Genomic DNA, 27,681 nt, shown 5'->3' on the forward strand with positions numbered 1-27,681 from the left:
AGCTTCATCAATGGAGGGCAACCACAATTCTCAAAAGCTTCACACGCTCTTGATCAAGACAGTGTGAAGCAAAACCAATTTATGGTGCCAAAACCAATTTATGGTGCCAACAAGAGCTTCATCAATAGAGGGCAACCACAATTCTCAAAAACTTCACACACTCTTGATCAAAACAGTGTGAAGCAAAACCAATTTATGGTGCCAATAAGAGCTTCATCAAAGGAGTTCAACCACAATTCTCAAAAGCTTCACACTCTTGATCAAGACAGTGTGAAGCAAAACCAATTTATGGTGCCAACAAGAGTTTCATCAATGAAAGGCAACCACAATTCTAAAAAACTTCACACACTCTTTATCAAGACTGTGAAGCAAAACCAATTTATGGTGCCAACAAAAGCTTCATCAATGGAGGACAACTACAATTTTCAAACATTCGAAGCAAATTCAAGACTGTTCGAAGCAAATTCAATTTATATGGTTCATCCAAACCTTCGACTACTACAAGGTGTGGCTTGCATCACAATCTCTTGCTCGACAGTGTGGAGCCAAAATTCGTATATGTTGTCTCTCCCACATTTTCAAATTTCTAGTTTTCCCAAAAAAAAAATGGGAAATTCAACAAAGCTTTATCAATGGAGGACAACTACAAATTCTCAAAAGCTTCATACTATCTTGATCAAGATAGTGTGAAGCAAAATCAATTCGTGGTATCCAACAAAGCTTCACCACAAAAACTTCATCAATGAAGGACAACTACAAATTCTCAAAAGCTTCACACTATCTTGATCAAGATAGTGTGAAGCAAAATCAATTCATGGTACCCAACAAAAGCTTCAACACAAAAGCTTCACCAACAAAAGCTTCATCAATGAAGGACAACTACAAATTTTCAAAAGCCTCACATTATCTTGATCACGATAGTGTGAAGCAAAATCAATTCATGGTACCCAACAAAAGTTTCAACTCCAAAGTTTCACCTACAAAGCTTCAACTCCAAAGTTTCACCTACAAAAGCTTCAACACAAAAGTTTTACCCACAAAAGCTTCACCCGCAAAAGCTTCACCTACAAAAACTTGACCCACAAAAGCTTCACCTACAAAAGCTTGACCCACAAAAGTTTCACCCACAAAAACTTCACCTACAAAAGCTTGACCCACAAAAGCTTAACCTACAAAAGTTTCACCCACAAAAGCTTCACCCATAAAAGTTTGACCCACAAAAGCTTCACCCACAAAAGCTTCACCTACAAATGTTTCACCTACAAAAGCTTTGACCCACAAAAGCTTCACCTACAAAGCTTTAACACAAAAGTTTCACCTACAAAAGCTTCACACTATTTTGATCAAGATAGTGTGAAGCAAAATCAATTCATGGTGCCTAACAAAGCTTCAACCTCAAAACTTCACCTACAAAGCTTCAACACCAAAGATTCATCTACAAAGCTTAATATATATATATATATATATATTTCGGAAATTCAAAAATTCAAAAATTCAAAAATTTGAAAAAAAAAATTGTCTAGGCCTCCTCTTCTTTGGGCATAACAACTTTTATAACAAATATATATAAATGAAGAGTTTTGGACTACCACTTAGAAAGGAAATGCCTCATTCGTCAACTCCCTCGACCGGAGATTTGGGGAACTCCTACCATATGCTACTGCACCTTGATACTCGGAAGTCTCACGACCACTCAGTAACTTGGATTTTTCAAGTCTCCAAGCGAGAAGTTTTCCTCACTCGGGAAATTAAAGGAGCACTAACTCAACCTACATGCTTCACTCACAAAGCTTCAACAAAAGGAAAAATTCAAAAAACTTAGTGAAGAATGCCTTGGTGTATTTAACATAATACGTTGAAATGAAGCAAAGCTTGTTTATTGATATCTCCGATAAGTTACAAATATGTACATATACATGAATCAAAATAAACAAACAAGAGAGAGCCTTCACAAAGGTTGCTCAGGAGAAGTCTCATCAGTCGGCAGAGCCCCAGAAAGAGGAGGCATCAGATGGTGATTATTTGGAGCCTCAGTACTAGGCAGAACCCTAGAAGAAGGAGGCACTGAAGGTTGATCATTTGGAGCTTCATTACGCGGTACAGCCCCAGAAGACGAATGCAATAAATGCCTTTGGAACAAACCCACAAACCTCTAATGATCAAGTAAAATCTGACCATCAGATTCCTGCAACTGGTCGAGCTTCATTTTCATGTTTGTAGCATAGTCATGTGCGAGCCTGTGCAACTGTTTATTCTCATGCTTAAGCCCCCTGATCTCTTGTTTGAGACTTATTACTTCAGCCACCAATGATTCAACTTGGCAGGTTCGAGCAAATAGGCGTTGGGCCATATTAGACATATAACCTGCACACTGAACACTGAGAGCCAGAGAATCCTTAACAGCCAACTCGTCATACCGTTTGGAAAGTAGTCTGTTATCTTTGGGAGTGAGAAGGTTTCTGGCCACCACCGCAACAATCATATCATTCTTCATCATAGAGTCCCAACGATAAAAGGACCAGTAAGGGATAAGAATGATGGGCGCTATATGTTGTCTTGAGAAGGCATGACTGCCTATTCATCAAAGTTCAAGTCAAAACGACGGTCGAATGGGCAAGACATTTTCAGAAATGATGAAGGAGAAATGGGGTGCAATAAATCTCTAAAATAAGGGGAAAACTCCTACAAGCAATAACTCTTTGAGTGTATTTCTTGCACACAATTGGTGCCCTTATAAAAGAAAGGGCAACATGGTCGTTGGTTCAAAAATCGAAGAGGCACCACTTTTCACACGCAACATCAGCTCCTCAGGTACCACATATAATTTTGCCAAAGATCTCTGACAAAGGTTAGACACATAAATTTTGAAGGTCCAGCTACCATACTATTACCCACAATGGTAAAGGAACAACACCACTGCTTTATAACTAGAAAATCCCAATGTGTGTCAACCTCCGTGCTCCGTGGCAAGGCAGACTGGCAAAAATCTCCAAACTTTACTCACATTCGAGAAAACACTCCCAACAAGATTGCTTACTTAAAAATCAAAGAGGCACCGTTCTTCGAATCTCGAGAGCCAGACTCCTAACAGGATTACGTGCTCAAAAATCAAAGAGGCACCGCCCTCCGAATCTCAAGAGTCAAACTCCCAACATGATTACTTCCTCAAAAATGGAAGAGACACTACTCTCCGCATTTCAAGAGTCAGACTCCCAACAGGATTGCTTTCTCAAAAATCGAAGAGGCACCACTCTCCGAATCTCGAGAGCCAGACTCCCAACAAGATTACGTGCTCAAAAATCGAAGAGGCACCGCCCTCCAAATCTCGAAAGCCAGACTCCCAACAGGATTACTTTCTCAAAAATCGAAAAGACACTGCTTTCCGAATCTCAAGAGTCAGACTCCCAACATGATTGCTTTCTCAAAAATCGAAGAGGCACCGTTCTCTGAATCTCGAGAGCCAGATCCCTGACAAGATTGCTTGTTTGAAAATCGAAGAGGCACTGCTCTTTGAACTTCGAAAGCCAGATTTCCTTGGATAAAGCTTGTCTGCAATCTCCACACGCAACATTAGCTTTCCAGATACCACATACCATTTTTTCAAAGTACTCTGACAAAGTTAAAACACGTGAAGCTTGCAGGTCTCACTACATTGCTATGGCCAAGAAGGGTAAAGGAATAGCACTACTACTTGTTGTTAGGGAGACTCCTATATATGTTGACCTCCATCCTCCACAGCCAGGCAGACCTGCAAAAAAAAAATGCTCAACTTTTCTTCACATCCGAGAGGGCACTCTCAGCAAAGTCTTTCGAAATACTCATCTTCTTTTCCTCCTGATAATACCTCTGCAAACAAGCCACACCAGAGTAAGAGTATCTCATATCATCAGGGTTAAAAGGAAGAGTATCCCATATCATGCTTTTTCTCTTTATTTTCCTTTGACCTTGTTCTTACTTGCAAGACAATGAGAAAGAGAGCAATCACTCAGCAATTGGAATCAAGCTTCCAGTCAGGAACTGATTGCCTGGAACCCCTTGCCTGATTACTTACCTGGCATTGCTCTCGAGTACTCATCTTCAACATCTTATGCTTCCAGAAAAGATACCACATCTGCTTGAGGAACAAATAGGGCAAATGAGAATGATACAAGGAAGCATGTGGAGACAAGCGTAATAGAAAATGTGTTGATACATCCACTACTTTGTCAATAGCAAAAGTATCCCATATCATTAGGGTTGAACGTACTCTAGATTTGATGGACTTGTTTTGACCCTCAAATTTTTGAGTCGGCCTTATACTCTGGAGGAAACCAGAAAACCCTCCGGCCCAGTTCAAGAATAAGCATGTGGAAAGTTACTTCTTCAAAAGCAAAAGTATCTCATATCATCTCTTCTCCATTTGATTATCCTTATCCTTGTTACTGTTTACGACACAAGGAAAAACAGAACAATCAACCGGAAGCCGAAGTTGAGCCTCCGATCCAGGTTGCTTGCTTGGAAGTCTGATTTCTTACCTTGTCTATTACCTCATTCGGCAAATCTCCTAACTCGGCGACTTGGGGGACTCCTATTATAGGGTTTGTATCACACTTGACCAAGCCCGAAACTACAAGTAAGCTTCAAGTGAAATTGATACATTACTTTGTGCATCTTCATCAGTTAAAAATACCACCCCTGGATGGAGGAAAAGTATTTCCAGAGAAGATGCCACATCTACATATGAGACAAATAAGGCAAGTGAAAATGATACCACACTTCGGTACTTAAAAGTTTCGTGATTACTCAATGGCTTGGATCTTGCAAGTCCTCAACCGAGGAGTTTCCCTCACTCAAGAACTTAGGAGAATATTGTTTGTACCATACTTGACCAATCCCGAAACTACTGAGCACCGGTCAACGTTATACCGTCAAGGACCTATAAGAGTTTCCCTCCAACCAGGAGGCCAATCACAGCGCGACACGTGTCGACACCAGAAGCCAATCATAGCGTTACACGTGTCAACATCAGAAGTCAATCACAACACAACACGTGTCAATGTCATAATGAAACTAGAAACTCTCTTCTATAAATAGAGATCATTCTCTCACAATATTTCTGAATGTCATTTGTACTAAATCATTCACTAGTACTCACTAAAGGAGAGCTTGAACCTATGCACTTGTGTAAACCCTTCACAATTAATGAGAACTCCTCTACTCCGTAGACGTAGCCAATCTGGGTGAACCACGTACATCTTGTGTTTGCTTCTCTGTCCCTACCCATTTACATACTTATTCACACTAGTGACCGGAGCAATCTAGTGAAGGTCACAAACTTAACATTTTCTGTTGTACCAAAGTCCTCACTGATTTTGTGCATTAACACAACACATTAATATTAGACGTATATGATACACTGTAATCGTATTTTGTTCTATTATGTGTAAATTTTTAAAGTATATAAATGACAATTAATTTAAGAATTATAATAAAAAGAGTTTTTTTTATAATAATTTTATCTTTTATTATTTTCAATTTCAATGTTGACTTTTGTCTTTATGATTAAAAAAATTTGTTAAGTGCCTTTCGATAAATTAAAAACTAATAAAGTCTTTTTTATTATTTAACGAGGACATAACCAATTATCAAATCACAAACTTGTAACCAAGGAATTAAATATCGATATTATCGGCGAAATATCGCCGATAATATCGTTTTTTTGACCCGGCGATATTTTTTTTAGTAAAAATAAAATATCTTTAAAATATCGCGATATTCGTCGTCGTCGCCGCCGCCGGGAGGTGAGAAAGGGATCCAGAAACCAGATCGAAGAAGATGGATCCAGAAACCAGATCGAAGAAGAAGGATCCAGAAACCAGATCGAAGAAGAAGGATCCAGATCGAGGGAGAGACGAAGACAGAGAGACCGAGGGAGAGACGGAGACGGAGAGACCGAGGCAGAGATGGAGACGGAGAGACCGAGGGAGAGACGGAGACGGAGAGACCGAGGCAGAGACGGAGACGGAGAGACTGAGGCAGAGACAGAGACGTAGAGACGGAGATGGCGATGAGGTGGTGTCGCCGTTGATGTGGTGTGGAAGTGAGGGTGTGGGTTGTTCACGGGGAGAAGGAGAGAGTGCAGAGATGCAGAGAGTGCAGAGAGTGCAGAGAGGGCGAAGAGGGAGAATGAGGGTTGTTCACGGGGAGAAGGAGAGAGTGCAGAGAGTGCAGAGAGCGATGAGGAGGTGTCGCCGTTGAAGTGGTGTGGAAGTGAGGGTGTGGCGTGTGGGTTGGTTCACGGGGAGAAGGAGAGAGTGCAGAGATTGCAGAGAGAGAGCACGGTAGAGATGAAAGAGTGAGGGAAAAGAGAGATCTGAGAGAAAAGAGAGACGGGGACACAAAATCAAGGTGGGCCCCCTGGGCACACCTATTAAGATCTAAAAATAATTTTAAAAGCAAGATAAACTCAAACTTAGTGAAAATACAATTTAAATTGGGGTGGGTGTAACAATCTACCCCTCTTAAAAGAATTTCGTCTCCGAAATTTAAAATCACTTACTAAACTGAAATACTAAAAAATAGGAAGAAGAATATATGTATAAAGAGAAATCAAGTCCAAATAATTATATCATATTAAAATTTGATTAATTTTTTTTCAGTTACATATATTCTATATGATAAATTTCTATTTTAAATCAAGTCCAAATAATTACATCATATTAAAATTTGATTATTTTTTTTTCAGTTACATATATTCTATATGATAAATTTCTATTTTAAATCAAGTCCAAATAATTACATCATATTAAAATTTGATTATTTTTTTTTCAGTTACATATATTATATATGATAAATTTCTATTTTAAATCAAGTCCAAATAATTACATCATACTAAAATTTGATTAATTTCTTTTCAAGTATCTACTTTTGAACTACTCACCACGTTCACTCTATGTGATACTAAGTCACTCATGTATCTTACCATACAATGTATAAAGTGCAAAATATTGTACTAATTCATTATATATAAATGATTATGGTGTGTTTAAACTTATTTCATTAATTACTACATATTTTCTACACTTACAATGTTTGCCAGCTCGCTATATAATCAACTTAAATCAGTTAAATCCATCATGCAATGCATTTCCTTCCAATTTTTTGTGATAAACTAATAGATAATTGACTAAATAAACATCCTGCAAAGTTTCAATAAAAATTTTCAAGTTTTTCTTACAATTTCCGTGGTTTCCATGTAATTTTTATCGATATCGATATTATCCCGATATTTCCATCGATATTTCCGTGTTTTTGGACTACCGATATTTCCGATATTACAGATATTTTCTTCCTTGCTTGTAACCACAGGGAACGTCGTGTCAATGTTTATTCCTCTGCCTTGTAAAGTATTTTTAAACTAATAAAGTTTTTTTTTTTAAACTAATCAAGTCTTTTTTATTACATCCAAGGCATGCGAATGTCGTGTCAATGTTTATTCCTCTGCCTTGTAACGATAAGGAACGGGGGATTGAGACATGGTTGGTAAAATATTAAAAAAAATGTCAATCCTCAGTTTCAACCAACTTTTAATAGAATAAAAACTCGTATATTTTGCAATTTTCTTCAATAGTAGGTAATGGACGATTAACATCGAGTGCTAAGTAATATTAAAGTAATTCTTTTTAGGTAATTGTTATTTGCTATTATTTATAATTATAAAGAAAAATAAATTTATGAGGAAAGTAGAACAAATTTTTTGAAATGTTAATAATAATTCCTTTCTTTTTATTATATTAAAAAGTTGTGGTAAAAAAGTGGAAGCCATTCTTCCTCGCAGGTATGGTGTGTGTGAAAACCCCCACTGATTTCATCACATAATTTCCACTTTAAAGTATATATCTTTATGTTTTGTTCACACACAAAAACACACAATTTGAATTTTTTTTTATAACTTTTTTGGTTGTTAAATAACACACACACAAACACAAGAAAGAGTCTTTATCTTTTCTCGGTTCTGTCTTCTGTTGTAGTATGAAACATGACTCAAAGTCCACAGAAAGTCTCCAACACGTGGATCCGACCAGATGACCGCGTTATATCAACTCTGTTATTTTTTTATTTTTTTTGGGGAAACCATCAACTCTGTTATTTAAACCTCAAGCGACATACCAACGGAGGCAGATTCTCTTCCACTTCTTGTGCCCTTTTGTGCCTTCTTATTTTACGTAGTCACGGTTAAGTCATGTAAATATTTTATATATTTTTTTATAAAGATAATAAAACAAAAATAAATAGTAATATAAAATATTGACGTAATTTAACTGTGAACCCATAGCATAGGAAGTGAGAGGGTAGATAATCTGCCTCCCATACCAAATATCCAACACAATCCTCTCTCTCCTCTGTTTCTCTCTCTAGCATTTTTCTACTCAGTTTCCAACTCATTTCTCAAAGGGCCAATTGAGTCTACTTATCTACATACTGCTGGGTTTTCTAATGCGATCTTAAAGCAGCTAGCTCACCACCAAAGTTCAAATCTTTACCAAAATCCCAACACAATTCTCTCTCTCTCTCTCTCTCAACATTTTCCACTCAGTTTCCAACTCATTCAAATGCAAAGAAAAGCTGAATCTGCATGCAGTAGCTAAAGCTCAAATCTTTACCAAGTAATTTTCTTTTTCTTCAACTAATTATATACCAAAGTATGAAGCTTTACCCCTTCAATTTCTTCTTCTTCTTCTTCTTCTTCTTGTTATTCTGCTTCTCCGTGCCCATACCTATTGTATCTAGTTTGAGCTCTGATGGGGTGGCGCTGTTGTCCCTCCTCAAGCACTGGACTGTAATCTCATCCCCCATATCCTCCACCTGGAATGCCTTTGATTCCAATCCATGCCAATGGGTTGGAATCCAATGTGATAAATCCCACAATGTGGTTGCCTTAAACCTCACTGGGTTTGGAATTTCTGGCCAATTGGGGCCTGAAGTTGGCAGCTTTAGGTATCTGCAGACTCTTGCTTTGGGTTCCAATAGTATTTCTGGCAAAATCCCAGTTGGGTTGGCCAACTGTAGTTTACTTGAGTACTTGGACTTGTCAGAAAATGGATTTTCTGGTGAAATCCCTGAACCCTTGTTTTCGATTTCCAGCTTGGTTTATATATATCTGTATAAGAATAGTTTGAATGGTTCCATCCCTTCAAATGTTGGGAATTTGAGTAAATTGGAGGAGTTGTATTTGGATGACAACCATTTGAGTGGAGTCCTGCCTAAGAGTCTGAACAATCTTAGGAACCTAGTGTATCTTCAAGTTAGTGGTAATCGTCTCCACGGTAGGATTGATTTGGGTTCTGGGGATTGCAATAATTTGATTTTCTTGGATTTGTCACGCAATCAGTTTAGTGGAGGTCTTCCATCAAGTCTGGGAAATTGTAGTAATTTAACAATGTTTGGTGCTGTGAATAGCAACTTAACGGGGACTATCCCGTCTTCCTTTGGCCAACTAGAGAAGCTTGAACTTCTGCTCCTTCCTGACAACCGTTTGTCTGGGAAAATACCTCCCGAACTTGGTAAATGCAAGTCCTTAACCGGACTACAGTTGTATTCAAACCAACTAGAGGGAGAAATTCCTAGTGAATTGGGGACGCTGAAATTGCAGGATCTTGAATTGTTTGAGAACAGGCTAACTGGTGAAATCCCGGTTAGCATTTGGAAGATTCAGAGTCTTCAGCAAATCCTTGTGTACAATAATAACCTCACCGGGGAGCTGCCTGTAGAGATGACTGAGCTGAAGCAACTGCAGAATATTTCGTTGTTTAACAACCTGTTTTCTGGAGTTATACCTCAAGGTCTGGGGATTAACAGCAGTTTAGTGCAGTTAGATTTTCTGAATAATAACTTCACTGGTACAATCCCTCCAAATCTTTGCCATGGAAAGAGGTTAAGGGTGTTGACTTTGGCTTCCAATCGACTTCAAGGTTCCATACCTTCTGGCGTTGGAAACTGCTCTACACTTTGGAGGTTGAAGCTTGAACAGAATAACCTGACTGGAGCTCTCCCGGAATTTGCAAAAAATCCAAACTTCGATTATATGGACATCAGTAGCAATGAGATAAGTGGGGCCATTCCATCAAGCTTGCAAAACTGTGGCAACCTCACAACCATCAATTTGTCCACGAACAAGTTAACTGGACCTATACCGCAGGAGCTGGGGAAGCTTGCAGAGCTTCGTACTTTGGTTCTTTTCCAGAACAGCTTGGTTGGTTCTCTGGCACCTCAACTATCGAATTGTACCAAAATGGATAAGTTCGATGTGCGGTCCAATTTGTTGAATGGCTCCATTCCGTCAAGTCTGAGAAGCTGGACAGGTTTATCAACACTGATTTTAAGCGACAACAACTTTACTGGCGGCATCCCAACTTTCTTGTCGGAGTTCGAAAAGCTTTTAGAGCTACAACTTGGTGGAAATCTGTTCGGAGGTGTGATTCCATCATCAATTGGAACATTGCAGAGTATGTTTTATGCATTAAATCTTAGCAACAATACATTGACAGGTCTGATTCCTCCAGAGCTAGGGAAGCTGATAAGGCTCCAACGATTAGATCTTTCTCATAACAATTTGACAGGGACTTTAAAAGTTCTCGGCGATATGAGTTCACTAACTGAGATTAATGTTTCAGACAACAACTTCACAGGTCCAGTACCAGAGACGTTGATGAACCTGTTGAGCTCATCCCCAGTGTCATTTTTGGGCAATCCCTACATATGTGTCAATTACCTTCAATCGTGTGGCTCAGTGTGCGCAGGAAACAACAGTTTTAAATCTTGCAACAGTCCACCAAGCAACCAGAAAGGCCTTAGTAAAGTGCAAATTGCATTTATAGCTCTAGGATCTTCGATGTTTGTTGTTTTTGTGCTTTATGGGCTGATTTATCTGTTCCTCTTCCACAAAAAGACCAAGCACGACTTTGAGATCTCTGCTCTGGAGGGTCCGTCTACCTTGCTCAACATGGTACTGGAGGCTACAGAAAACCTAAATGATCACTATATCATTGGGAGAGGAGCCCATGGAACAGTCTATAAGGCCTCTTTGGCTCCAGACAAAGATTATGCAATCAAGAAGCTTCAATTTGCAGGGCACAAAGGAAGGCGTTTGAGCATGATTAGAGAAATTCAAACACTTGGGTTGATTAGGCACCGGAATCTGGTTAGATTGGAAGACTTCTGGTTGGGAAAAGACCACGGTTTGATATTGTATCGGTACATGCAAAATGGGAGCCTTCATGATGTTCTACATGAAATCAAACCCCCGCCAACTCTCAAGTGGAATGTCTGCTATAGGATAGCGCTTGGAACTGCATACGGGTTGGAATATCTCCATTATGATTGTGATCCCCCTATAGTGCATCGAGACATCAAACCAATGAACATCCTCTTGGACTCTGACATGGAGCCCCATATCGGTGATTTTGGTATTGCGAAACTTTTGGATCATCAGTCTTCTGCAGCAACATCCATCGCAGTTGTGGGTACAACTGGATATATTGCACCAGGTAATTCTTCTGGTTTATTTTCGATTCAGAAATGTTTGTACATTCATGCACTCAATGAACCAAGTATTTTCCATGGTCTGTTGCAGAAAATGCATTTCGAACAGCAAAGAGAGTGGAATCTGACGTGTACAGTTATGGGGTTGTTTTACTTGAGCTGATAACAAGAAAGAAGGCATTGGATCCATCATTTATGGAGCAAACTGACATTGTAGAATGGGCTAGGTCAGTGTGGAGCAGCACGGAACAAATAGATCAGATGGTCGATTCAAGCCTTAAGGAGGAACTTCTGGATTCAAACATCATGGATCAAGTTATTGACGTGCTTATGGTGGCCTTCAGATGTACTGAGAAAGATCCGAAAAGTAGACCCACAATGAGAGATGTGATCAAGCAATTGTTAGATGCAGATTCCAAAGTGAGAAGCGTAAAGGGCTAGCTCTTGAACTTTCCCAGATCGATTATTGTTGCCTGTATATTTACTCTGCTTTATACTGGGTGTACTCTTAGTGGATAGTTAGCGATGCATCTGTAGCAACTTATATGGAAAGGGTTCGCTACCGCCTGGCATTCTGGTCCAATAATAGTGTTGTATTGGAATGTCATCTTTTCTCAGTGAAAAGAAAGTATACTCGATCAAAGAAACAGATCTTCCATGAGAACGACTGCCCATGGCTCCATCAAACAAAACATTATTCACATGAATTCGGGGTATCGACGACTTCAATTCAGATTCTGGGACTCCACCCGACCTTGTCAAAGAATCATACAGACTTTGTATTCCGAGCAAACAATTGCAATCAACAACTTTACAAACTCAAATCATTCAAAAGAATTCCTAGCCTTGTGACACGAAACGTCGTCCTACAGAAAAAAAAGCGAGGAAGAAGGATGACGGAAACTAAAAATGGTAAACAAAAATTATTATATTGGAGGGGAAAAAGAATTCTAAAGGATACAAGGATAGTTCTCTATTTAATTTACAGAGAGATGAAACTTGATGCGCCTCAGGAACTCCCATGAGATCTAACAGATGAGATTGACTGTGCCGAAACAGAGGCGGTTGGGCTATTAAGATCCCGATCACCGTTCACAGCTTTTGGTTTTCCACTTAATCTTTCAATTGCGTCTTGACAGACTTCATTGAACCATTCATCTTCCGGGAGCACACTGAAACAAAATTTAGAACTCAGTACAAGTTAAATCAACTGCTCAAAAGCAGTACAATACGTCGTGCAATCACAGCAAAATTAGAACTCCGTGTAAGGATAAAAGTGTCCAGCATAAAATAGATGGGTGTCGTATTGGAAGGTTTTACACAACTTTTTAACGACAGGTGTTTTATGTTTATACACCGGCTACATGTATGCATGTATATTATCGTTGATGAAAAATGAGCAACCTAAATGAAGAAACATACCTATTGGGATCCATGCCAGTTGCAGAAAATGCTGCCATGGCTTTAGATATGATCTCGTTAATAGCTCGATTCAAATTTCGAGATAGGTAACGACCTTGAGAGGCAAAGAGTATGACAAACTTCATATCCAGATAGAACTGCACACAGATGAAACAAGTTAATATACAAGTTAATATACAGTATGAGTTCTTGTTAGGACCCTTTTAATATTCGTTCGTATCTAGCCACCATTTCCTGTAGTCTGCATTATTTCCTCACAATTGCTTTAGATTCAATGACGATGTTAAGGTCATGTTTCTATTTAGGGTCAAATCAATATCATCACAATGTTGTGGGCACCAAATGTTAGGTTGTATAAATTATCAGTTAGTAACCTGGGAAGAAATATCAAGCCAAGAAATGGAAAGAACTGGGAATCAGCATATCATCCCGAAAGGCCAGGCTACAAATACTTAGTATCATGACATACGGGCAAGTCCTTTTCATGTTTGATAGGTTGGAGATACAGTTAGCATGGAAAGAGAGCTTCGTAAACAACTAGAGCTGTGATATTATCACAGTTGCAGGCGTTTCTCTCCCTCCCTCACAAAATATACCAATCCAAGATTTTTCCTTCCATCCTCTTTTCTTTGTTTCTACATGTTAGATCTTCGATTACTTTCCTTCTTTCTTATATGATATAGTTCCTTCTCACGTTACAAAAATAGGAACATCCCTTCACATGATTATGACTAAGTGTTTCTTATTGCTTGTCGGTGTAAGGTTTGAGTTGTTATACTGGATTCACGACGACAGATGATCAAAATAAACACAACAAAAAACAGTACATTAGATGGTGCGACCAGAAATTACGTACTTGTTGTAAGCCAAGAGGACCTAAAGGTGGTCCATCCTCAATATCATCCCAAAAGCTCTGGTCTTCCGAAAGCCACAATATGACAGTTTCTGTTAGTCTCATTAGAAGCAATGTAGCAAATCTTTCCCTGCCTACAAACATTTCTGCTGCTATACTGGCCATTCTATTTAGTTTTACAAAAAGTTCCTGAATTCGGAAAAGTTAACAAAAGAAAATTAGGACTTGAAAAAGACAATAAATAAAGCATGTAAATAGTTTAAAATACTCAGGATCTTATAAACCACAAAAAAGTTGAATATGCATATACATTATACACATATAAAAGCGGAATTATCATATGACCCTCAGAACTTTTTGGTCAATTCTCATGTTCTCGCTTACAAATTGAACAATAATGAACAAGAAGTACAAGTATGAATCACGTAAAGACAGCATGCCACACATCTTCATGTGACCATATCACTTAAGGTAATTAGTCCAATTTCAAGGTATCATGCAAGGAGACATGAATATAAAAATCTACAGTGTTAGAAATATTTTTCAAATACGTTTTTTTTTTTTTTTTTTTTTTTTTTTTTTGTTGAAATATTTTGAAAAACTCCGCCTATGTCTTACATGGCCGGTCACAAGCCCGGATAAAGGAGGAGGGGGAGGGCGTCAGGTAGTCGACAGCCGGCACTCCATGATCACGTCGAATCCTTATGAAAATGAATCCAGAACAAAATCGCGCTAAAGCTAGGGCGTCACCCGTAAGTGGCGCGCTGTGTGGCCCGAGCACAGTGATAAGTGAGCAAGGGTCGCTGTATCTCCATCGGCACCCGGATGCAGTGTTAAATGAGCAAGGGGGCCATAGAAACTTCCTTTCGAACGACTCCACTCAAAGTTGTTTGGGAGCATATGCTCCTATCAACTTTACCCGGGACACACAAAAGAAGTACTTTGATCCTATTAGACGGGGGAGGGTGAAGAAGCTAGGACAGAAGGGTAGAGTTCAAGAGAGCAAAATGCGTTTAGGAACGTGGAATATAGGAACCTTAACGGGAAAATCTATGGAAGTAGTGGAAGTTATGGTGAGGAGAAGGATAAATATTATGTGCCTACAAGAAACTAAGTGGGTTGGTAGTAAGGCAAAGGATCTAGAAAACTCAGGGTTTAAACTTTGGTATTCGGGCACAAATAGAACGAGAAACGGTGTTAGCATCATCGTGGACAAGACCTTGGTACAAGATGTTGTAGATGTCAAGAGGGTAGGAGATAGAATCATGGCAATCAAGATTGTAATAGGACAAGAACTTATCAATGTGATTAGTGCGTACGCACCTCAAGTAGGGTTGGATACGAGTTCGAAGGAGAAATTTTGGGAAGATCTTGGAGACTTGGTGCAAGGAATTGCTCAGACGGAAAAGTTATTTATAGGAGGAGATTTAAATGGACACGTGGGCAGGGAGACAGGCAACTATGGAGGTTTTCATGGTGGCCATGGTTTTGGGGAGAGAAACGAGGATGGGGAAGCTATCTTGGATTTTGCAATGGCATATGATCTCTTCTTAGCCAACACCTTCTTTAAGAAGAGAGAAGAACATGTGATCACCTACAAGAGTGGGTCGTCAAAAACACAAATAGATTTTCTTCTAATGAGGAAAGGGGATCGTATAACTTGTAAGGATTGCAAAGTTATACCAGGAGAGAGCGTGGCTAATCAACATCGCTTGTTGGTGATGGATGTACATATCAAAAGAGTAAGACAAAAGAACAAGACTTGGAAGTGCCCAAGAACTAGATGGTGGAATCTAAAAGAAGAAAAACAAGCCATTTTCAAAGAGAAGGTAATCACCCAATGTGTGTGGGATAGAGAGGGGGAAGCTAGCCAAATGTGGGATTCCATGACTAGTTGTATCCGAAAAGTAGCAAAAGAGGTATTAGGAGAGTCCAAGGGCTTTGCCCCACACCAAAAGGAATCTTGGTGGTGGAATGAGGAGGTACAAACAAAGGTGAAGGCTAAGAAGGAATGTTGTAAAGCCTTATACAAGGAGAGGACCGATGAAAATGGTGAAAGGTATAGAAAAGCGAAGCAAGAGGCGAAGAAAGCTGTCAGAGAAGCTAAGTTAGCGGCTTACGACGATATGTATAAACGACTAGATACCAAAGAAGGAGAGTTGGATATCTATAAACTAGCTAGAGCAAGGGAAAAGAAGACAAGGGACCTAAACCAAGTGAGGTGCATCAAGGATGAGGATGGAAAGGTTCTTGCTACAGAGAACGCGGTTAAAGACAGATGGAGAGGTTATTTTCATAATCTTTTCAATGAAGGACATGAAAGGAGTGCTTCTTTAGGGGAGTTGAGTAACTCAGAAGAGTGTAGAAACTACTCCTTTTATCGTCGAATCCGGAAGGAAGAAGTGGTTGTAGCTTTGAAGAAGATGAAGCATAGAAAAGCAATAGGCCCAGACGATATACCAATCGAAGTGTGGAAAGTTTTGGGAGAGACAGGTATAACATGGCTCACTGACCTTTTCAATAGGATTTTGAAAACGAAGAAGATGCCAAATGAATGGCGAACGAGCACTTTGGTGCCTATCTACAAGAATAAGGGCGACGTACAAAATTGCATGAACTATAGGGGTATTAAGCTAATGAGTCATACAATGAAGCTCTGGGAGAGAGTCATTGAGCATAGATTGAGGCAAGAGACACGGGTTTCGGACAACCAATTCGGGTTCATGCCAGGGCGCTCAACCATGGAGGCAATCTATCTCTTACGAAGATTGATGGAAAGATATAGAGATGGGAAAAAGGGTTTACACATGGTCTTTATAGATTTGGAAAAAGCGTATGATAGGGTCCCAAGAGACATTCTTTGGAGGATTTTAGAGAAGAAATGAGTACGAGTAGCATATATCCAAGCTATAAAGGATATGTATGAAGGAGCAAAGACTGCCGTAAGAACTCATGAAGGACAAACCGAAAGCTTTCCCATAACTGTAGGATTACATCAAGGCTCATCCTTAAGTCCTTACCTTTTTGCGTTGGTAATGGATGAGTTAACAGGACATATTCAAGATGATATTCCTTGGTGTATGCTTTTCGCAGACGATATAGTGTTGATAGATGAAACTCAGGAAGGGGTAAATGCAAAGCTTAACCTTTGGAGAGAAGTGTTGGAATCTAAAGGTCTTCGCCTAAGCCGATCAAAGACAGAATATATGGAGTGCAAGTTCAGTGCAAATGGAGGCCAAAACGAGTTAGGGGTGAGGATCGGAGATCAAGAAATACCAAAGAGCGACCGTTTTCGTTACCTAGGATCTATCTTGCAAAAGAACGAAGAATTAGATGGAGATCTCAACCATAGAATACAAGTTGGATGGATGAAGTGGAAGAGTGCATCCGGCGTGTTGTGTGACCGCCGTATGCCACTGAAGCTCAAGGGAAAATTTTATAGGACGGCAATAAGGTCGGCGATGCTGTATGGCACAGAATGTTGGGCGGTGAAACATCAACACGTACACAAAATGGGTGTAGCGGAGATGAGGATGCTTCGTTGGATGTGTGGGCACACGAGAAAGGATAAGATTAGGAATGAGGATATCCGGGGTAAAGTAGGAGTAGCTGAAATTGAAGGAAAGATGAGAGAAAATCGGTTACGGTGGTTTGGACATGTGCAAAGAAGGCCTACTGACGCTCCGATTAGAAGATGCGACTATGGGACAGAGGTTCAGGGCCGAAGGGGTAGAGGAAGACCTAGGAAAACTTTGGAAGAGACTCTAAGAAAAGACTTAGAGTACTTGGATCTAACGAAGGACATGACACAGGATCGAGCACAATGGCGTTCTAAGATTCATATAGCCGATCCCACTCAGTGACTTGGATTTTCCAAGTCTCCAACCAAGAAGTTTTCCTCACTCGGGAAATTAAGGGAACACTACCCCAACCTACATGCTCCACTCAGAAAGCTTCAACATACAAGCTTCAACAAAAGAAAATTCAAAGAACTTAGCGAAGAAGGCTTTGGTGTATTTAACACAATACGTTGAAATGAAGGAAAGCTTATTTATTGATATCCCCGATAAGCTACAAATATGTACATATACATGAGTCAAAATAAACACACAAGAGGGAGCCTTCACAAAGGTTGCTTAGGAGAAGTCTCAGCAGTCGGTAGAGCCCCAGAAAGAGAAGGCACCGGAGGGGGATCATTTGGAGCCTCAGTACTGGACAGAACCCTAGAAGGAGGAGGCATCAGAGGTTGATCATTTGGAGCTTCATTACGCGGTACAGCCCCAGAAGACGAAGGCAATAAATGCCTTTGGAACAAACCCACAAATCTCTGATGATCAAGTAAAACCTGACCATCAGTTTCCTTCATCTGGTCAAGCTTCCTCTTCATGTTTGTAGCATAGTCATGTGCGAGCCGGTGCAACTGTTTATTCTCATGCTTGAGCCCTCTAATCTCCTGTTTGAGACTCATCACTTCAGCCGCCAATGATTCAACTTGGCGAGTTCGAGCAAATAGGCGTTGGGCCATATTAGACACAGAACCTGCACACTGAACACTGAGAGCCAGCGAATCCTTAACAGCTAACTCATCAGACCGTTTGGAAAGTAGTCTGTTATCTTTGGGAGTGAGAAGGTTCCTGGCCACCACCGCAGCAGTCATATCATTCTTCATCACGGAATCCCCAACGGTAAGAGGACCAGTTGGGGAGACGAAGGATGGGCGCCATATGTTGTCTGGAGAAGGCGGGGCTGCCTCTTCAACAAGGTTCAAGTCAAAACGACGGTCGGAGGGGCCAGACATTTTCAAAGGTGTTGAAGAGAGAAGAGGTCGGACAAATCAAGATCTTAGAAGTGCAAGAATGAAGCTTCTACTGGTGGAGATTCAAGTGTGCTTTGGAACTTAATGCCAGCCCCTATAAAAAGCTGCACTCGACGGAGCTTCAGAAATCAAAGAGGCGCCTGCTCAGAAATCGAAGAGGCGTTTGCTTTCTCAAAAGTTGGGCTGCTTAGAGATCACGAGGGTTGATCTCAGAAATCGAAGAGCCGTTTGCTTTCTCAAAAGTTGGGCTGCTCAAAGACCACGAAGGCCGATCTCAGAAATCGAAGAGGCGCTCGCTTTCTCAAAAGCTGGGCTCCCTAGAGACCACGAGGGCCGATCTCAGAAATCGAAGAGGCACCTACTTTTCCAGCCTTGTCAGCACCTATCACACGCACACTCAGCTTTGCGGAAATTATGGGCATTCTGTCAAAGACTTCTGGGGAAGTAGAAAACACATGAATCTTACTGTTCAATCACCCACTTCCCACACGCAACAATAGCTCATGGGTACCACAGATAACTTTGCCAAAGTTCTCTGCCAAAGTTGAGCACGTGAAGCTTGCAGCTCCCACTACATCGCTTTGACCAAGAAGGGTAAAAGAATAGCAAAGAAACAGCACTAACAAAGTTTAGACCCATAAATTTTGAAGGTCTAGCTACCATATTATTACCCACAAGGGTAAAGGAACAGTACCACTGCTGGATAATTGGAAAGTCCATGTATGTCAACCTCTGTGCTTCGTGGCAAGGTAGACTAGCAAACATGCCCAACCTTTACTCACATTCGAGAAAACACTCCCAATAAGATTGCTTGCTCCAAAATCGAAGAGGCACCGTCCTCCGAATCTAAAGAGCCAGACTCCCAACATGACTACTTTCTTAAAAATCGAAGAGAGGGTAAAGAAACAGTACCATTGCTGGATAATTGGAAAGTCCCTGTGTGTCAACCTCTGTGCTTCGTGGCAAGGTAGACTAGCAAACATGCCCAACCTTTACTCACATTCGAGAAAACAGTCCCAACAAGATTGCTTGCTCCAAAATCGAAGAGGCACCGCCCTCCGAATCTCGAGAGCCACTCTCCCAACATGATTACTTTCTCAAAAATCGAAGAGACACTGCTCCCCGAATCTCGAGAGCCAGACCCCCAGCATGATTGCTTTCTCAAAAATCGGTGAGGCACCGTTCTCCGAATCAATCGAAGAGGCGCTCGCTTTCTCAAAAGTTGGGCTGCTCAGAGACCACGAGGGCCGATCTCAGAAATCGAAGAGGCACCTACTTTTCTAGCCTTGTCAGCACCTGTCACACGCACACTCAGCTTTGCAGAAATTATGGGCATTCTGTCGAAAATTTCTGGTGAAGTAGAAAGCACATGAATCTGCCAAAGTTCTCTGCCAAAGTTGAGCACGTGAAGCTTGCAGCTCCCACTACATCGCTCTGACCAAGAAAGGTAAAAGAATAGCAAAGAAACAGCACTAACAAAGTTTAGACACATAAATTTTGAAGGTCTAGCTACCATATTATTACCCACAAGGGTAAAGGAACAGTACCACTGCTGGATAATTGGAAAGTCCCTGTGTGTCAACCTCTGTGCTTCGTGGCAAGGTAGACTAGCAAACATGCCCAACCTTTACTCACATTCGAGAAAACAGTCCCAACAAGATTGCTTGCTCCAAAATCGAAGAGGCACCGTCCTTCGAATCTCGAGAGCCAGACTCCCAACATGACTACTTTCTCAAAATCGAATAGAGGGTAAAGGAACAGTACCATTGCTGGATAATTGGAAAGTCCCTGTGTGTCAACCTTTGTGCTTCGTGGCAAGGTAGACTAGCAAACATGTCCAACCTTTACTCACATTCGAGACAACACTCCCAACAAGATTGCTTGCTCCAAAATCGAAGAGGCACCGCCCTCCGAATCTCGAGAGCCAGACTCCCAACATGATTACTTCCTCAAAAATCGAAGAGACACTGCTCTCCGAATCTCGAGAGTCAGACCCCCAGCATGATTGCTTTCTCAAAAATCGAAGAGGCATCGTTCTCCGAATCTCGAGAGCCAGATACCACAGACCACTTTTTCAAAATGCTCTGACAGAGTTAAAACATGTGAAACTGGCAGTTCCCACTACCGTGCTATGACCAAGCAGGGTAAAGGAATAGCATTACTACTTGTTGTTAGGGAGACTCCTATATATGTCGACCTTCATCCCTAACGGACAGGCAGACCTGCAAAAATGCTCAACCCTTCATCATATCTGAGAGGGCACTCCCAACAAAGCCTTTCGAAATATTCAGCTTTCTTTCCCCCCGATAATACCTCTGCAAACAAGCTATACTAGAGCAAGAATATCTCATATCATCAGGGTTAAAAGCAAGAGTATCCCATATCATGCTTTTTCCCTGTTTTTTCTTTTGGCCTTGTTTTTACCTGCAAGACAAGGAGAAAGAGAGCAATCAGTCAGCACTTGGAATCAAGCTTCCAGCCAGGAACTGACTGCCTGGAACCCCTTACCTGATTACTTACCTGGCATTGCTCTCGAGTACTCATCTTCAACATCTTATGTTTCCAGGGAAGATTCCGCATCTGCTTGAGGAACAGATAGGGCAAGTGCGAAGGATACAAGGAAGCATGTGGAGACAAGCGTAACAGCACACGTGCCGATACATCCATTACTCTGTCAAAAGCAAAAGTATCCCATATCAGCAGGGTGGAACGTACTCTAGATTTGATGGACTTGTTTTGACCCTCAAATTCTTCAGTCGGCCTTATACTCTGGAGGAAACCAGAAAACCCTCCAGCTCAGTTCAAGAATAAGCCTGTGGAAAGTTACTTCTTCAAAAGCAAAAGTATCTCATATCATCTCTTCTCATTTTTCTTCTCTTTATCCTTCATGCTGCTGCAAGATGGGGAGAAGGTGAACAATCAGTCGGAGCTCTGATTGCTTACCTTGTCTGTCACCTCTTTCAGCAGACCCCCTAGCTCGGCGACTTGGGGGACTCCTACTACATGGTTTGTATCGCGCTTGACCAAGCCTGAAACTACAAGTAAGCTTCAAGTGAAATTGATACATTACCTTGTGCATCTCCACCAGTTAAAGATACCACCCCTGGATGGAGGAAGAGTACTTCCAGAGAAGATGCCACATCTACCTATGAGACAGATAAGGCAAGTCAAGACGACACCACACTCCGATACTTAGAAGTTTCGTGATTACGAGATCATTCTCCCACAATATTTCCTAATGTCATTTGTACTAAATCATTCACTCGTACTCACTAAAGGAGAGCTTGAACCTATGTACTTGTGTAAACCTTTCACAATTAATGAGAACTCTTCTATTCCGTGGACGTAGCCAATCTGGGTGAACCACGTACATCTTGTGTTTGCTTTCCTATCTCTATCCATTTATATACTTATCCACACTAATGACCGGAGCAATCTAGCGAAGATCACAAAAAGCGACCGTTTTCGTTACCTAGGATCTATCTTGCAAGAGAACGGAGAATTAGATGGAGATCTCAACCATAGAATACGAGCTGGATGGAAAGAGTGCATCCGGCGTGTTGTGTGACCGTCGTAGGCCACTGAAGCTCAATGGAAAATTTTATAGGACGGCAATAAGGCCAGCGATGTTGTATGGCAGAGAATGTTGGGTGGTGAAGCATCAACACGTACACAAAATGGGTGTAGCGGAGATGAGGATGCTTCGTGGGATGTGTGGGCACACGAGAAAGGATAAGATTGGGAATGAGGATATCCGAGGTAAAGTAGGAGTAGCCGAAATTGTAGGAAAGATGAGAGAAAATCGGCTCTGGTGATTTGGACATGTGCAAAGAAGGCCGACTGACGCTCCGGTTCGAAGATGTGACTACGGGACAGAGGTTCAGGGCCGAAGGGGTAGAGGAAGACCTAAGAAAACTTTGGAAGAGACTCTAAGAAAAGACTTAGAGTACTTGGATCTAACGGAGGACATGACACAAAACCGAGCGCAATGGCGTTCTAGGATTCATATAGCCGACCCCACTTAGTGGGAAAAGGCTTTGTTGTTGTTGTTGTTGTTGAAATATTTTGAAAATAAGTTTAATTGCCATTACATGTGTAGCCTATATATGTAGAATCTCTCTAATGAGTAATAATAGAATGGCACTAAAAGTGCAGGCAACAATTGACAATATTTTTGGTAAGAGAACTTTCAAGTCATGGTATGGGGAAAAAGGATAAACTTAAAATAACAAAAATATATTAATGTATACATGAAAACTGATGTTAGTTGTACAAGACATAATATATATATATATATATATATATAGACAACATTCATTATATATAAGACATTTGTTTTATAACAACTTTGACATCCTCCAACAAGAAGTTAGGCAACAGAAGGCACAAAGGGCGGTCCTCATAAATTTTCTTAACCCTTTCTTAACCATAGAGGACGTCGGCGAGGGAATGAAACATGCAAAGCAAACTAGCAGAGGAACATTTAGAACTGAGTAGCACCACCTATGAATAGCATGATGTCTAAAAAGAAGGAAAAGAAATGAGTTCAAGCAGAAATTATACTAGACAAAATCATTATTCAGCATACCTGGAATATTAAGGATGGGAACCAATCAACCTCTTCCACATTCGCATCCATGTTTATGTACATATCAGCAGTAAGATGGCTATCACCATCCTCTGTAAAAATGAGATCTAGAGCATGCTGACGACAGAAACTATCTTTTAATCTATCAACTGAGCTGACAAGCCGCCTCTTCCACTCCCTTTGCTCAGGATGCCGGTTTTGCCTATCTGATGATCTTCTACGTAGATCATCCCTGTAAGCAACCTGATTCAGTGGAGACAGCTTCATGGCTGCGCGTGGAAGTAGTTCATCTGCTAATAAGGATGCATTTGCCAGCAAAGCAATCTGTTGGGCTTCATTCTCAGCTACACTGACAATTTTATTCCCAGAACCTTCAAAGTTTGCTTCTTCCTCCATTGAACCCGGTAATGCTTTTATGAGCATGTTCACATATGAATTAAATACTTGGAACAAACCCTCCAATGTCTGACCGCCCAACTGCATACTGAGCAATGGTCCTACATCCTCAAAGAAATCCTGCAAGATCAGGTAATCTATGAGGCCACAATAAAATAAGGGATCACATACAACTACATAGAAAATTGATTAATTGATTTTATGCGGAAGAAAAATGATTTACCTGGACCATGAAATTGAACCGATGTGCACTACTAGTAAGCTTATGTTGGAACGCTGTCATATTACCGAGGGATGTAGTTGAAGGCCTGCCAGGTTGCCGTGTAGCAGTTGGAGCATATGTAAGTACCCAGTCATCAGCAGCAGCTAAGGCAGCAGTGCTTTCCTCGATTCTTTTTAAATTAGCGCCTAGTGCTTGTTCAACACTAGGCCTAAAGAGTTTCAAAAGTACAGGACAAAGTGCCAAACCACGAGCTTCCAACAAGGAACAATGGCCTAATGCAATTTGAACACACTCTGCAGCAGCTCTTAACCCCCCAGCAGCAGCTGATGATGCTAATGCATGTCTTTTAGTAAGAGAGGCAAAAGCCTCGGTTTGGTTTATTGCCCACATCACAAGCTCTGAAGTATAATTTGGTTCCTTGCCAAATATTGCTGACGAATCACTGGCAGCTTGAGCAATAGCAGAGAACACCAACTGTGAGAGTGCAGCAGTATAAGCTCCTCCATATGAGGTGCTTGATGGACGAAGGCTTTGCATATTATACTGATATCTTTGGAAATGTGCATTGAGCAGCAAACTGTGTGCACGAGGGCCATCCCCAAGCCTTTTCAGTGCTGAGATAGCTGCACGAAGTTCACCACCACGCGTAGAAGGCTGGCAAGCAGCCTCAGCAAGCTGGTCAGCTAACTTTTGCCTGCGTTCAACAATGGAAGTCTGCAGAGACACGAGTAAAGCTTGATCCAACTTCTTCAGTTGTTTTGCTTCAGCAGCCACACGTTCACCTTCATCTAGGGCATCTAAAGCTTCATCCACTCTCCTTTCCGCTAATAGAACATCCAAGAGATCAGGAAATTCTATTAACCATTTCTCCAGGTCTGTAGGATCTCTATCTTCAAAACTTAATACACCATTTTCACTAGAACCTTCAGGAACAGATTTAGATAGGGAATCGATGTTTACTCCCTCAGCTAGACCATGAATCAAAGCAGCTTGAGTGGACAGCAGGTTTCTGATAGAGGATAGCTCTCCCTCCAAATCTGATATCTCTTTGGAGGTGCTGTGAGTAAGAAATGCAATTTACGTAAAATCCAAATTACACTCGACGAATAATTTGTATCAAAAGGAATGACTCAAACTGAAGATTAACTGGCTTAACCTTCCAATAGAATTTGAAAATTGCATTCAAGTAAACTAGGTACATAAAAGTTACCCCGACAGAGTTGACCCAACCAATAGGTAGACAAGAACGGAAATTTCTAATAAAAAATTAAGTCCTAGTTTAAGGACATAAACAATCACTTTGACTGTGACTATTTTGGCACTAAACAACCTTGGATACCAAATTTCATCAATTGGATCATCTAAAGAAACAAGAACAGAAATTCTAGTAACAAAAACGGAAACATAAAAAAAAAAATGAAAGTTTAAGGAGATATACAATCACTTTGACTGTGACTATATTGGCACTAAAACTACCATGAATACCAACTTTTAACAATTGTATAAAGCAACAATAAACAAACACGTACAAATCCAAAACGTTTTAACTCATAAATGAAAAAATTACGATTGCTATAATCTGCACCACATACAAATAACATTTTGTATCTCAAGTTTAATTATTCTAAACTCTGAAGAGTTAAAAAATATAAGTCAGGGTAAGCTGGAATACTATGCCATAAACACAGCAGCAAAATCCAAACTACTAAGAGAAGAATGGCCATGCAACCACTTGAAACAGGTGAAATTTTATATTTTGTGAACATGGTCTAAACTCTAAATAACCAAATGAGATTTTCTTTTACTTTTTACTTAGAGCTGGAAGTGGTGGGATATTTTACAAAGTACATTTTAAAACTAAAGAATCGCACTATCCAAACCTTGCGTAAATCAAATGTATCAAGCTAGGCCACCCAAATCCCCAACCATATACTAAGCATTACCAACAAGCGAAGGGAGTGCTGTTATTGCGAAGCACCTCGGAATATAAACCGGTAAAGTTGCATATACACTATGAACTCATCAACTTGTCACATTAACCATTTAACGAAAACTCACCGTATGAATGCTGAATAGTTAGCATAGACACTTCTACGCATTTCCTCGGCGGAAGCTCTCTTCAAGTCCAAAAGATATGAACATAATTGTCTTATATCCTGCAGGAAGCGTTCAAAAACATATATTTAACTATATCCCTTTACGATTCCGCAATTTTGAAAAATCGAACTTCATAGCATCTCTCCAAATTGTTTCAAGAAACCAAATTCTACAATTAAACAAAGATAGAATTCCATTCCATCAACAATTCAAGAATTCTGAAAGTTCGTTCTTTCACTTTCCCATGGTTTCTCAGCAACCAAACAGCATAAAATATACAACATTGAGCACAAAAAACATGCATACGTACACAAATATATACGTTTGTATATGTATAGGAATAGAAGAAAGTACCTTCTCGTTGAGGGAGCATCGTGACTGGACGTAGCTCTGGGAATCGAACTTGTCAGACTTGAAGACATTGAGGCCTTCCTCGAGCTTGACGCCATTCTCTTTAACCGGCGCGCCTCTCGACCGGGCCGTCTTCGCCGAAGCCATGAATCGCCGGACAGATCAGATCAATCAGCTGAACCAGCAGCTCCGAAATTAGGGATGCGGGGAGCAAACGGGCGATCGATCCGGTGAGGGCAAAAAGGGAATTTCAAAACTTTTCGCCGGTGGAAATTAGGCCATGGAAGTTGAGCTTCCGAGCTAAGCGAAGAGGGAGAGAGAGAGAGAGGAGTGCTCCCGAAGCGTGTTTTGGTGAAGAGAGAGAGAGGAAACGGGAATGTGATGGAAGGACGGTTTGGTTTGGTTTGGCTTGGCTGTGATTTACTAGATTTTGACAGAGGTTAATATATAGAAAGGAATGAGGTCTGACTGTGATTTAAGGCTCGATTTGTGGACTTACTACATCTTTCTATAGTTTTTTTGGGATTTTCTTACCTAAAAACAAAAGGATAGTTCTTGATTTACTTCAATCGACATCGTTATTACAACCTACGGTTTAGTATTATCCATTTATGTAAAGAGAATGTTTTAAGTTTGATTCTCGTTCACTCTATTTGATTTAGGACTACCGTTATTACAAATACGTAATTATTGTATGATTTATTTTTTCACATTTGTATAATGTAGAGTCTTCACACAAATATTCATAAAATTGAGTACATTTTCAACTAAACCAATGATGAAAGAAATGACTAACTTCGGCTTTACAACATCTAAAACATGATTATTCTTCTTGGTCAAACATTTTAGTCATTTCTTAATTAAATTAGATTTGTCAAACAGCTCTTAAATACAAGTGATACTGCCACTTAGTATTATGGTTTAATAGTATTCATCTTCACTTAGATTTGATAAGTCTTAAATTCAATTCTCACAAAAGACGAAGTTAAACTACATTATTGCTAGCCATTGTGAGACTTAACCGACTCTCTCACCCTCAAATGTAGATAATATTGGTTCAAAAACAAAAATTACACGCGATATTACTATTCTAATCTACACTAAAACAAAGATAGTGGTTTGAACTACAAAAACACAGCCGGTTGAACAAAAAAACTCTAATCACCGAGCCAATCTGCAATGTACAAAATTTTTATATAAAAATATACTAAATATATGTAAAATATATATATCATCACCGGAGAATGGCTAGCTGGCTCAACCAACAACAGCGCTCAGGTTGTTTTTTTTTTGGAAATAATGGAATATTGTATGCAAAATCCTTATCCAAAATAAAATAAAGAGGGAACAACTGTGTTGCATGCCAAGTGCTACCCTACTGTATTTTACAGGCTGTGGCTGTGCTGCTGCTGCCG

At 40.3% G+C, this 27,681-nt stretch overlaps 2 protein-coding genes and 1 long non-coding RNA gene across 3 annotated transcripts; 1 reads left to right on the forward strand and 2 right to left on the reverse strand.

Moving 5' to 3' along the window:
• Positions 1-261: 261 nt before the first annotated feature.
• Positions 262-1,965, reverse strand: LOC126609939 (uncharacterized). Its single transcript, XR_007618327.1, has 3 exons — positions 1,276-1,965; positions 1,125-1,244; positions 262-1,094 (listed from the first exon to the last, which is right to left on the reverse strand). It is a non-coding gene; the product is annotated as an uncharacterized LOC126609939 (long non-coding RNA).
• Positions 1,966-7,340: 5,375 nt separating this feature from the next.
• On the forward strand, positions 7,341-12,184 carry LOC126610743 (receptor-like protein kinase). The gene is made up of 2 exons (XM_050278861.1): positions 7,341-11,525; positions 11,612-12,184. The coding sequence occupies exons 1-2, from the start codon at positions 8,684-8,686 to the stop codon at positions 11,959-11,961; spliced, it is 3,192 nt and encodes a 1,063-aa protein (XP_050134818.1). The 5' UTR covers positions 7,341-8,683; the 3' UTR covers positions 11,962-12,184.
• A 246-nt stretch (positions 12,185-12,430) lies between these two features.
• LOC126610744 (exocyst complex component EXO84B-like) lies at positions 12,431-26,694 on the reverse strand. Its single transcript, XM_050278863.1, has 7 exons — positions 26,270-26,694; positions 25,877-25,974; positions 23,819-24,875; positions 23,200-23,715; positions 13,799-13,984; positions 12,943-13,079; positions 12,431-12,692 (listed from the first exon to the last, which is right to left on the reverse strand). Exons 1-7 carry the CDS (start codon positions 26,411-26,413, stop codon positions 12,530-12,532), a joined length of 2,301 nt encoding a protein of 766 aa, XP_050134820.1. The 5' UTR covers positions 26,414-26,694; the 3' UTR covers positions 12,431-12,529.
• Between the last annotated feature and the right edge of the window lie 987 nt (positions 26,695-27,681).

Source organism: Malus sylvestris, chromosome 17 (assembly GCF_916048215.2).
Source record: "Malus sylvestris chromosome 17, drMalSylv7.2, whole genome shotgun sequence".
In the NCBI taxonomy this organism is placed as follows: domain Eukaryota; kingdom Viridiplantae; phylum Streptophyta; class Magnoliopsida; order Rosales; family Rosaceae; genus Malus; species Malus sylvestris.